This window comes from Trachurus japonicus, chromosome 14 (genome assembly GCF_045865225.1).
Source record: "Trachurus japonicus isolate A0001 chromosome 14, Traja_1.0".
NCBI classification, from domain to species: domain Eukaryota; kingdom Metazoa; phylum Chordata; class Actinopteri; order Carangiformes; family Carangidae; genus Trachurus; species Trachurus japonicus.
Genome location: NC_140920.1, coordinates 4,095,078 through 4,107,417, shown reverse-complemented (window position 1 = coordinate 4,107,417; position 12,340 = coordinate 4,095,078). Strand labels below are relative to the sequence as shown.

The window sequence follows — 12,340 nt, the reverse complement described above, 5'->3', positions numbered from 1 at the left end:
ACAACAAGGTCTACAAGGAGTCTCATATTAATGTGGATGAATCTACATTACCCACACTTGTTAATGGGTCAATTTTCCATAAATATATCGTTTTGTCTTTATAGTTATTTTGATTTTATTATTTAGTGGTCGGCTCGCCCAGCATTTCTTTCCTGGAATAACTCTGCCGAATTGCCGTTCATGGTCGGAACTACGACGGTATCTTATCGTCTTCAAACCTCCGACTTTTGTTCTTGATGAATGAAAACATTCTTGGCAAATGTTTTCGCTTTCGTCCGTCTTGCGCCAGTCCAAGAATTTCACCGTGCGCGCGAAGGCTCATGGGAAATGTAGTGTGAAAACACTTTGCTTTCCAAAACTCCTCGTTGTCCCTTTAATACAAAAAATAATGCAACTCCTGAATGAAAAAGGGGCAGAAAGAAGCAAACTTATAGTAGTCGATCCCTTTTTTTTTTCCCAGTAAATCGTTTTACAAATTCAATAATGCAAGCATCAAAACAAAAATAAGATGAAAACATATATACATATATATATATATATATAGCCATATATATATATTTATATATATATATATAGAGAGAGAGATATATATACACATACACACACAAACACATGCGCAGAGAAGTTGCCAAAAAAAGGGGGGTTTGTTTGTTTTCTGTCATAAATGGAAGCATGTTGGGTGTTTGACCGTTGGCATTCACAAGACGACATCTTGTCACACACAGCGCTGTGTGATGAACCATTTGCTCCACTACACTCACAGATTGAAATAAAGCTGTTAACCCAAGCTGAATGGCCTTGATTCAACTGCTGCTGCTCCTTTTATTTAGATAATGTAGCTAAATGAACATAGACGTGTTATATTCATCTACAATGTACCGAGATAATGAAATGAGAGTAATCCTCCGTCCCTCAGCGAGTCCAGCAGAGTAACACCCTCCCGATGAAACCCCCCGTCTTTATCCACGACACCGACCGGGCTGTTGAAATGAAACAGACTACGGGGCTGAGTTATTTTCTGAACAGTGAGGAATTATTACGGATAATTATTTCAGCCACAGCTCGACAGTGCGAGCGTTTCACTCACGCCAGAGGAAATTAGTGTGCAAAGGTGAAAAATGTGACCAAAGCCAAGAGTTGTGCACATGCAGCTTTTTGGCTTCACTCTGCTCCAGCTGCATGCGCCGCGTTTCCATCTTCACAATGTAGTTTGAGTCGGAGTTGTTGGAACATTATGATTGTTTTATACATTTACAGTACATAGAAATACAAATACACCCAGTCAGATGCTTAAATATAAAAAAAAAATCTCCCGTTGCTCCCGATTCTCTAATTTTGACAGATTTGATTAGAAGATGAGCAGAGCTGTGAAGCTGCTGTTTACCTGTGTTTGTGCCCCACCCCCACCCCCACCCCCTCCCACCCTGTGCTAAGTCACAAACCAATTAAATGTATCATTGCAAATTACAATGTCAATATATTCATAAGCGATTTTCACACATTTCAATTTGCAGGTAATTATCAGCTTCTCATTTAAACCAACACTGACTGTTGTTGTCACCACTAATGACAGATGTCACATCGTCTGTCACTAATTAATGTTAATACCGTGAGTAATTTGATGACAGGCTAAAAATTACCTGCCATCTGCTTTCTCTCTCTGTGTGTGTGTGTGTGTGTGTGTGTGCTTGTTCATTATAGTCTTTAACACCACTGAGTTTCCTATTTGCACTTTGCACGATGATTTAACCAATGATCAATTTCATTGTTCTAAACTCGTCTTGTGTTTGGATTAGGCCGTGTGAGAAAAAATAAAGCAGCGTCAGTGGGGATTTATTCCGGCGTGCCAGCTTCATTTTGATTAACATTTGTCATCATGTTCTGTGTGTATTTATTTTAGTATGGGCTAATGAATAGTATAGTTGTTTCCTTAAGGGGGTGAAATGTATTGTGGTCATTAATTTAGACCTCTTAGCCAAAAGAGTTCAGCTCAATAAATCTTTTAGCGTGGCTTTAATCTTTAAGTGGGCTCCCATTAGCCGGCTCAGCTGAATCGCTGCAGAGCGGTGAGCGAGTGGCCAGAACCGAACGAGTGTCTGACATTCAGTCAGTCGTGCAAAACCTGAGTGAATCTGACACTTTTTTTTTTGTTTAACTCGGCAAATAAACGCAATAAAAAAGCACAAATAAAGTTAAATAATCACTTAAACAGTCTGTAGGGTTGTTAGTTTTGCTCTCAAACAGCCTCAGTCATGAATCCCAGTCACTTTCCACCGTGTCGACATGACTTCATCACGTCATTTCTACAGATCTGACCTTTTTTCTTTCTCACGTTTTGTCTTTGTCTCTTTTATTTTTTTTTTAATGTCATTTATTTTTAAGAAGCGGTTGAGACACGCTTGTGCTCTGGGAGTGATTACATCTGAACCCAAACTCACAGGATGTGTGAACAGGCCTGTGTGCCCACACATGGTGTTCAGCGACCGACCGCGTGGAAAGAGGGACAATACTTTCCATTAACTCGTCCGTGTCCAGAGCCCCACTCTCATTTATTGTTTAATTATGTGGAACAGTGGATTTTACATTTCTCTTTGATGTCTCTTGACAACGCTCATCAATGAAAAGAACAAATATCACACCAGAGTAATGTGACTACTGCAAAAAAGAAAGAAAAAAAAAAGCAGTTTCATTTTTTTTCTGTAAATGTGATTTAAATTCAGTTTTCAGGATGACTTCCTTCCATCGAAGCCTGAGAGCTGACGGGTTTTCGACAGCAGGAACTCGGGGGTTTTGTTTCTCAAATGTACAAAAGCACATGTTGGCAATTACCTGGTTGCAGAAGAATAATAGAAAATGTTCAGAGCAATTAGCTTCAGTTAAGGAAACAAAAATTCAATCAATTTTTTTTTGTTCCCACACAATCTACATGTTTTCATTTGCCATATTGACATGTGCTGCATTCGCACTATTTGCATTTGAACTTTAAAGGACGGGCTCACGTTTTTTTTTTTTTCACATCGGCCTCCAATCCGTCTTAAAACAACACCCAGTTGCCCACATGAACATGAACACTTGATTTGTGTGGCGTTTCAGCTCAGGAGGAGGAGGACTGAGGATTTTCCTGCTGTTTCTGTCTTATAAGTTGGTTTAAAAACTTCCCTTTTTAAAGGGATAGTTCACCCAAAATTCAAATTTCACTCCTCATCTACTCACCCTCATGTCAACTAAGGGCTGTGAGAAGTTTCGGAGTCCTCCGTGCCTTCTCGGAGTTACGCGCGGGGGGGGGGTCCGCGCAGCAGTATTTGTCCATATAATGGTTGTGAATGGTGCTCACTTTTCTTCATCCAAAAAGACACACCAAAAAACATCCAAATACCTCCATACTGCTCGTCTGTAATGTCCCTCTTGTATTGAAGCCCCGACATGAGAAATTGTTCCGCCGGTCAGTGCAAATCTCGCGGGAAGAGCAGTGAACTGAGACACTGGGAGCTTCTGCTACAAACAAGCTTAAAATATAGACTTATTTAATTTTTTTCGGAACAATTTCTCATGTTGGGGCTTCAGTACAAGAGGGACATTACAGACGAGCACTATGGAGGTATTTGGATGTTTTTTGGTGTGTCTTTTTGTTACAAAGAAAAGTGAGCACCATTCACAACCATTATATGGACAAATAACTCAGAGAAGGCACGGAGGACTCTGAAAATTCTCACAGCCCTTAGTCGACATGAGGGTGAGTAGATAATGAGTGAAATTTGAATTTTGGGTGAACTATCCCTTTAATGTGTACAGGAAATAGACACTTTATTATTGTTTTAAGGCAAACAAACTCAAAAAATGTTTAATTTTACATGCTACTAGTTAACAGCCAGTCCGAGCAGAGAGTCGACACTGTGTTTCACGTCGTATATACCGTAGTTCCTTGTGCTGAGGATCCAGATTGAGCTGTCAGTCTGTTCTTGTGACCAGCAGCTCCCAGAAGAAGAAGTCTGAGTCGGGGGCTCCCTCCCTCACACCGGGACTGCATTTAAGCTGATTTATCACTGACCGGCTTTGCATCACAATAGCAGGCTCTGCTCTCTTGGTTCGGCCGCCTCGGTCTTTGTTTCGTTGACCAATAGAGGGCAGTTGCACTTGGCCGAGTGGATCAGCTTTAATTACGTTTGGAGATGAGAGAATGTGCAAACATTTTTCTCTTTGGTTTCTAGTAGCGATGGCCCCCGGCTCTCAAATCAGCCTTTTTAAAAGAAATGTTGACTGACACACTGGGTTAATAATTGCAACCTGCAGGATGGATAGTCATGGCACCACAACTGCACTTACACAACATGGTTTCCTCAGTCAAGTTATTTTGATGGCTGCGTCTTGTGCATTTTTCTTATTTTGTTTTTTACAAAGCTAAATTGTTACATTTTCTATTAATCTGCAGATTACTTTCTTTTTAATTAGTGTTTTTTTTATTAAAGACTAATGTTATGTTCTTAATTATCTTCATTTCTCCAAGCCACAGTCAGATATTTAGTTAACAAATGAGCAAAACAGAGAAAAGATCTTTAGTCACTGATTAATTGTCTGTTTGTCACCTAATTAAAATTTTAGTGAAGTCAACGAGAGGTGACTCAGTAGTCTGAGACAAAGGTTTCTGACAAAACTTTCTATGAAAAAAGAAGATCAGGATCAGAAAACCTTTTTCTAATTTTTGTGAATTACTGAATAGTTTTATGAATATTAATCTCTTCAGATGTTTTATTCAAATAAAACAAGAGCAATAACACACTCTTTGTTTGAACTGATCACACCTTGTAGATGAGTGTCCAATGTCCCAGACTTTGTTGTAGTTCAAGAGAAAAGTGAGGGGGCAGGGGCCTACTTTAGTATTATTTAAAGGGATAGTTCAACATTTTGGCAAATTGGCCCATTGCCATAATCCCTATAGTCATAGCAGTAGGTTCGTTACCTTTAATTGTCGGTGCAAGCTGTTTTTACAACGGTGGAGCAGAGCCGTGAGCTGCTCAGAGCTACCCTACGGAGGCTCATTATGGGATTTCTTGGTTTCCCTCATCAAACTCATCAAATACACAATCCAACAACTCCAAAACGCTCTGGTGGACAAGTTGTGAGCTGCACATTCACCACGCTATGAGATAATAACACAACGTTACCAGACAGAGTTGTTTTAGAGGGAAATCCATGCAAAACCGCTGATGCACGTTCCCGTCTGGGGCAGTTTTTCGGCAAGCAGTCTCTGCATTTACCTCTAAAACAACTCCACCTGTAATGTAATGATGATTATTGTTCTTGTCTCGTTTCAGACTGGTCCAGCACCTACCGAAGGATGTGGGGTTGATAGCAGTAGCCGGTCGACAAACCCAGGGAAGAGGTCAGTGCTGGAGCAGACTGTTTTGTTCACCTCACACCGTACACTTTACTTTACCTCAGATGCATTCAACTCTGTTAGTTTCATCTAACTGGAAGCTGCCGTTTCCACTCGTGTGTTTTTCTTGTGTTCAGGTCGAGGCAGGAACTCGTGGCTCAGCCCGCTGGGTTGTGCCATGTTCACTCTGAAGGTGCAGGTCGAGCTGAGCTCCAGACTCGGACAGAGGATTCCCTTCCTCCAACATCTGGCTGCTCTGGCAGTGGTGGAAGCTGTTCGCACTCTGCCTGGATACGAGGTACCGGCCTGCACACCTTACTGCTCTGTCACCTGCTCCATCAATGCTGTTAAACCATGGATCTATTATAAGTGGTTGTATATTACACTGCAAAAACTCAAATATCTTACCAAGAATATGTGTCTTATTTCTAGTCAAAATGTCATTTCTAGTCAAAACAAATCTCATTATACTTAAAATAAGACTCATCACATAAAAAGTAGCTTGTTTTTAGACACTTTTTACTTCTTTCAATGATATTTTCACTTGAAATAAGTAGAAAAATCTGATAGTGGAGCAAGTTTTTCTTCCTTATTACAAGCACAAAAAACTTGCTTTCACTGGCAGATTTTTCTACTCATTTCAAGTGAAAATTAGTTTGAAACAAGTGAAAATGATCTAAAAACAAGTTAATTTTTAGCTGATGAGTCTTATTTTAAGTGGAAAGAGATTAGTTTAGACTAGAAATGAGACATTTTGACAAGAAATAAGACAAATATTCTTGGAAAGATTTTGAGTTTTTTGCAGTGTACAGGTCAGTGCATTTGAAATGAAATAAAGGTTAATGACTGACGGTGACTGAACATATTTTAATTTTTAACCTTCACCAGGACATCGACCTGAGAGTGAAGTGGCCCAATGACATCTACTACAGCAACCTGATGAAGCTCGGGGGAGTTCTGGTGACTTCCACTGTAATGGGATCAACCTTTCATCTGCTCATAGGTAACAACCAACCTCTCCTTTATTATAGCTAATGAACTGACAGTTCCTTTTTTTATTATTAATATGGCTACGTAGAAACTTTCTTCATATTGATATCTATGATTTTGAATCTGAAAAATATTGTGGCTCATCTGGAAATTGCAACTGTCATGTCAAACTTTTCAATCCTAAACTCCTCCTCCGGTAGGGAGCTGATGATGTTTTTATTGGACAATAGACCGTGGAGGACAATCCACAAATATGCGCCAGGATCCACAAACATCCTTCTGCCCACAAATGCATTCAAATAAAGAACTTTTACCCTGTTAGTACTTATACATATTTGTGGATCACTTCCCGTCAGTTTGTGGTTGACATTATATTTGTGATTTCCCCACATTATTCATAATTCATACCACAAAAATCCCAAAATGTATGAGGGTGTCCACAAGAGACGATCCACAAACATGTGTTTTTATTTATGGCGAGTTAAGTTCTATCCACAAATATACACAGATTTACAAATATGCACAATTTACTCTGCAAAAAGTGTTTGTTTATGGATGATTGTGGTTTGTCATACACCCTACATCTATAATAAGGTTGTGGAACTACTGTAATTTGTCAGTAAAAATGCTGCATTAGCATTTTTACTGACAAATTACAGTAGTTCCACAACCTTATTATGATACTTTATCCAACATACAGCAGTAAGACATAAGGAAATTTGGTTGTTACAGTAGCATTGTAGTATTATGTATTATAGCTGAGCTCTTTTTAATAACTTTAAACTTTATCTATTTTCTTTTATTTTACTTTTTTTAATTCTTCTTTGCTCCTGTTTTTAACTCTGTGTTTTTATGTTATTTTATGCTGTTCTTTTTTTTTTTTTTTAATGTTTTGTCTTTATGTAAAGCACATTGAGTTGCCTTAGTATGAAATGTGCTATATAAATAAAGATGCCTTGCCTTATAAGGTAAAAAAAAAAAAAAAAAATTGAAAAATATGCAAATATAGAAATACCAAAAAATGATATAGAACAAGACATATGAAATAAAACAAAGAGAGAGATATTCTGTACAGTTATGTGCCAAATTATTTCAAATGAGTAAATACAGATAAAAACTGTATGAATGCTAGAAAATACAGTCTCATGTTGAACTCAGAATGACGTATCATCTCTTCAACTCGATGTGCTCTGCAGGTTGTGGGTTCAACGTGACAAACAGCAACCCAACGGTTTGCATCAACGACCTGATCCAGCAGCACAACATGCAGCACGACGGCAGCCTGCAGCCGCTCAGCTGCAGCCAGCTCGTCGCTCGCACCGTCAGCAGCCTGGAGACGCTCATCAGCAGCTTCCAGCGAGGAGGACCGGACGCCGTGCTGCCCACATACTACAAGAGGTGGCTGCACAGGTGAGACACGCAAACTGCTGAACTGGAGAATACAGCAGACAAACAGCAGTAGTTGTATTATGACAGAAAGTTGAAGTGTCATGATTGTCTTTAGAAGGCGCTTGAAAACTCTAGAGTAGTGTGGACATCACGTGTAAATCTTTTCATTATCATGCTGCTGCTAAAACAGAGGATGGAATCTGGGTTACATACAGAAGAAGCTCTTTCTCATTGAGGTTTGAGCTGTTAAGGTGGCGTATAGGCTCCATCTTTAAAGGAATACTTCACCCAAAATCAATAATTCATCAATTTTCTATTCACTGTCATGCCAAGGAAGGGTTTGGAGAACTTTTCAGAGTTCCAGGGGGGGTCCGGCTGGCAACGGATTTTCATATAAGGGTGGCGGATTCTGCTTTTTAAAGGGACATTGTGTAACTTCTCCTGTTATCTATTCACGAAAATCGATTATTTTGTTCAAAAGTCTGTTTTTCATTACTCAGTAATCCCCCCCATCAACAAAGTGAAGTGTTCCTTTCAGCTCTGAATTAGCCGTTCATATCATTCATATCTACATGGAGCGGGTAAGCTCGGTGCTGCTGCCATGTGCTGTCGCCATGTTTTTACGTTCAGTGGCAGCGTGACGGTAGGAAACCACGGAAACTCAGCGGAGACACCGGAGCTGTCGGCTCAGGTGGAGGTGGCGTCTGTGAAAAGTCACCGTGGTAACGCAGTGAGGACTGTGAGGACTACACGTGAATGCTGCATTCAGGTGCAGTCGGAAAAACGGTCGGTAACAAACCAGATGTCATTTTAGTCACAGAAGTCGAGAGAAAGCCGGTAAAACGTGGGTCATGTAAACAATGGAACATCACCATGACAACATATCGTCACGTGTATTGTTTTGCCTCGTGCTGACGGACCACTTGTTTACAAAGAGGCTTGTTTATGCCGTTACGTGCAGCGGCTGTCGTCCGTCTGCTGTCTGCCCAATTTCATGTGAATGCAGCATGAAAAATACAATTGAGTTGCTTGCGATATACAACCGCACCGCTAGATGGGAGTAATTCTTACACAATGTACCTTTAAAGTATATTTTTTGCCGTTTTTGCCTTTATTTGATAGCACATAGTGAGATAGACAGGAAAGGGGGAGGCAGAGAGAGGGGGAATGACATGCAGGAAAGGTCTGCCCGACGCGGGATACGAACCGGGATGTTTCATAGTGTGTGTTTTGGACCATTCAAAAGTGAACTCTATCAAAATCCATTGCCAGCCGGACCCCCCCTGGAACTCCAAAAGCATTTTGATAACTCTGAAAAGTTAACAGGGTGAACTATCCCTTTAAGCTCTGACTGTTGGTCTAAGTTGAGGAGCGATCATCCCTCTCGGTGGCAGAGCTTTGTCATGTTTCTGATCCTGAACCCCAGACTGACGGTTGCTGTCTTTCTCTCTGACCTCAGCGGGACCCGGGTTCATCTGTGGAGCGAGGACGGACCCGAGGCCGAGGTGGTCGGTCTGGACCACAACGGCTTCCTGCAGGTCCACACCAAGGAGCACGGCGTGGTCTCAGTGGAGCCGGACGGAAACTCCTTCGACATGCTGAAGAACTTGGTGGTCATGAAGCAGCATTAGGACCAAACTCAACAAACTGACATGAAATGAAATGAACCCCATGACATTGAGTCATTTAACTTCTCAGATAAGTTTATAGCTACATGAATATACAGTATCAAGGCTTTTAAACTGATTAATACAGCACTAAGTATGTTCCTGGTTTACAGTGGAAGTTTGGCTATAGCTTCTCCCTATGCTAACCTGAAATGCATTTGAAATGTTGTTTGAGGTTTGTTGTTGGACATGCACTGAAAATAACTGGACTGAAAGGCAGCTACATGCTACGAGTGAAGTCTGCAGCAGTGATGGGTCGCTGGCACATACAGCAGTTCGGTTGGGGACCAACTTGTACTTTCCGGGAGAAATAAATCTGAACATCGACCCTGATTCACTGTTGACAGCAGTGGTCATCGCAGCTTTTGCTTAAAATAAAGATTCCTACAGAAATATTTGCTATTTTCTTGAAAAACGCACTAAAGCCCTGATTATCAAAGGAAAAATTACATTAAATTCAAAATCGCTGCAATTGTCCGGTTACTTTTGAAGCAAAGGAAGAGGCTTGAATTTCCTTTGAGATCAATAAAGTCAATAAAGTATCTGTAAGTCCAAGTCCAAAGCTTCAAAAGCCTTTCCAGGCTCCATCTCTGATAAAGTTCTTTATATATACAGATAATATTAAGGCTCAATGCAGTATCCATATATATATATATTTTTTTTTTTCAAATTAAATGAAGAGCACAAAGAACAAAAAATGCAAATGTCCAGATACTCGTGGTTTGGACTGTATATAAATGTTGACATCAAATCAATCAGTTAACTTCAGTTTCCATCAAAACTGATTCCTAAAATAACTAAGAGATTGATGATTGACAGGTAAACACTCAGAAAACACAAATTAAGGTTTACCCCAGTGATGTCCTTCTGATAAAAAAGTCCACCAGAATCGTCATTCACTAACTAATAAGTAGATACACCTCTTGCTTTACTAAAAATACACTTTTCAACACATTTGTGAACAAATATTTCGGGGACAGAAGCTCGTGCAGCCACAGACACACGTATAATCACAGGGAGATGGAGGCTGCCTGCATCCATCAACTACTATATGAAGTATAGAAACTTGCCTTCCCACCTTCACTGGCACTGACTGAACTCATCTTAACCAGCATCTGTAAGCACATCACTTGTCTTTTGAAAATTGGCTCGACAAGTTGATTCATCACTTAACTGTCACTACAACCCTACCAAGGTGTCGTTACTTGTTTTAATCATTCAGATTAAAGACTTCTTTAATAGATAAGCGTTTGGGAACAGATACTGACTGACTGCTGGGGTTATTGGTCGTTTCCATACAGGGCCACATGAAGTATCACTGCATGCATTGATTTTGCACCATGTATGTAGGATTAATCGGAAGCAAAGATACAGTATTGCATATAGGAAGACAAAAAGATGTGAATCGAGCCAAAGTGAGGGATTGACCTGGATATCTGACAATAACCTTCAAGAACTGATAGAATAGGATTAGATCACCAGTGTGTGAGACCAAGATGGATGCTATTTATGCTAGTGTATTTGAAATTATGTTGCAATAAGACCATTTTAATAAAGTTTTAATTAGGGGAAGTCTCGCATCAGGTTATTGTTTGTCATAAATTAGGATAACATAAGCTTTGTTACTGAGTTCAACTCACTTTCCCTTTGCTCAAAGAAAAGAAATGCTATGCATATTTGGTTTATCATGAAAGCTGGATATTAACTATACAAAGTCTCTCTGAATCATGATACATTAATATCATTTTGTATTTGTCAGGAATTGAATTAAGAGTTAAGAATAAATGTTTTTTTCTTTTCTTTTCTTTTAATTACTTAAATTCTACTGGAATTAGATCATAAGATATTATGGGATAATGTAAGAGATCAGCTTGTATCTTCCTGCCCCATTCCTGTCAGTCTGGACCCTCCTCAGCTTGGACTGTCTACTTATGCCTGTACATTTTGTATCATTTATCATTAAAGTCACTGAATTGTTGCCTGTATTTGGCTCCTTTTTGATCCATTTCATTAGGGCCAAACACCTCAATTAGGGGGGAAACAAACAAGCTGTGAATTTAGAAAGTGCATACAAAAATACAAAACAAATGCATGCAAATAAAATATATAAGTACACGCTGCAAAGCTGAAGATGTTCCAAACTGATAAGGCAGAACCAACACCACTGTAAAAGCCACAGCTGTTTGTTTACAGCTGAACGTGTAGTTGCCGTAATGACCAATCAGAGCCCAGAGTGCTCAGATGAATCGGCTTCGGGGGGCTCAACCCTGACCAAAACTGTGAAAACTAAACAACTAAACGTGATATATCTTTATATCTGCTTTAATGGTTCTATTCAAACTCTCACAGGTTAGGGAAAGATCAAAACCAGCTCAGAGCGACTGTGAAAAAGAACATTATCTCAGGACTTAATGCACACGGCACCTTATGCTTCCTATAAACCACCAGACCCGTTGTTGCAGTTTAGCCGGATATCGACGACATCATCATCTCCAGCAGACAAGGTTGCAGCTAGGCGTAAAGAGGGGGGGTGAATAGGTTTAAAAGATGCTGTAAAAATGTCTCTCTGTGCCAAAAAGCAGTCAGAAGGTGATTAAGCAAATGGCTGACTGTGGGATCCATACGCGCCGTACCCTCAACATCCTATTAAACAATTTGAGTGGGCTGGCTGCCGGGGTCAAGCAGAATCCAGCCCTCTCCTATTGACTGGCTAACAGCTCGGCTACAGCTACAGAGCTCTGCAGGGGGGAGAGGAGAGGAGAGGAGAGGAGAGGAGAGGAGAGGAGAGGAGAGGAGAGAAGAGAAGAGAAGAGGAGAGGAGAGGAGAGGAGAGGAGAGGATAGAGAGGAGAGTAGAGTAGAGAGGAGAGCACAGTTCTCTGGCTCACCTTCAAACAGCATCTCCAGAGGGAGAGAGGCTG

The 12,340-nt window shown here is 40.3% G+C and overlaps 1 protein-coding gene across 2 annotated transcripts in view; it reads left to right on the top strand.

Moving 5' to 3' along the window:
* Positions 1-11,398, top strand: part of hlcs (holocarboxylase synthetase (biotin-(proprionyl-CoA-carboxylase (ATP-hydrolysing)) ligase)) — a 43,077-nt gene extending 31,679 nt beyond the window's left edge. For both annotated transcript variants that reach the window (XM_085797128.1, XM_085797127.1), the window contains 5 exons: positions 5,313-5,380; positions 5,512-5,672; positions 6,263-6,377; positions 7,561-7,774; positions 9,213-11,398. In XM_085797128.1, the coding sequence (XP_085653254.1) occupies positions 5,313-5,380; positions 5,512-5,672; positions 6,263-6,377; positions 7,561-7,774; positions 9,213-9,384 (730 nt within the window). In that variant the 3' untranslated portion in view covers positions 9,385-11,398. The remainder of the gene's footprint in view (positions 1-5,312; positions 5,381-5,511; positions 5,673-6,262; positions 6,378-7,560; positions 7,775-9,212) is intronic.
* Positions 11,399-12,340: the final 942 nt, after the last annotated feature.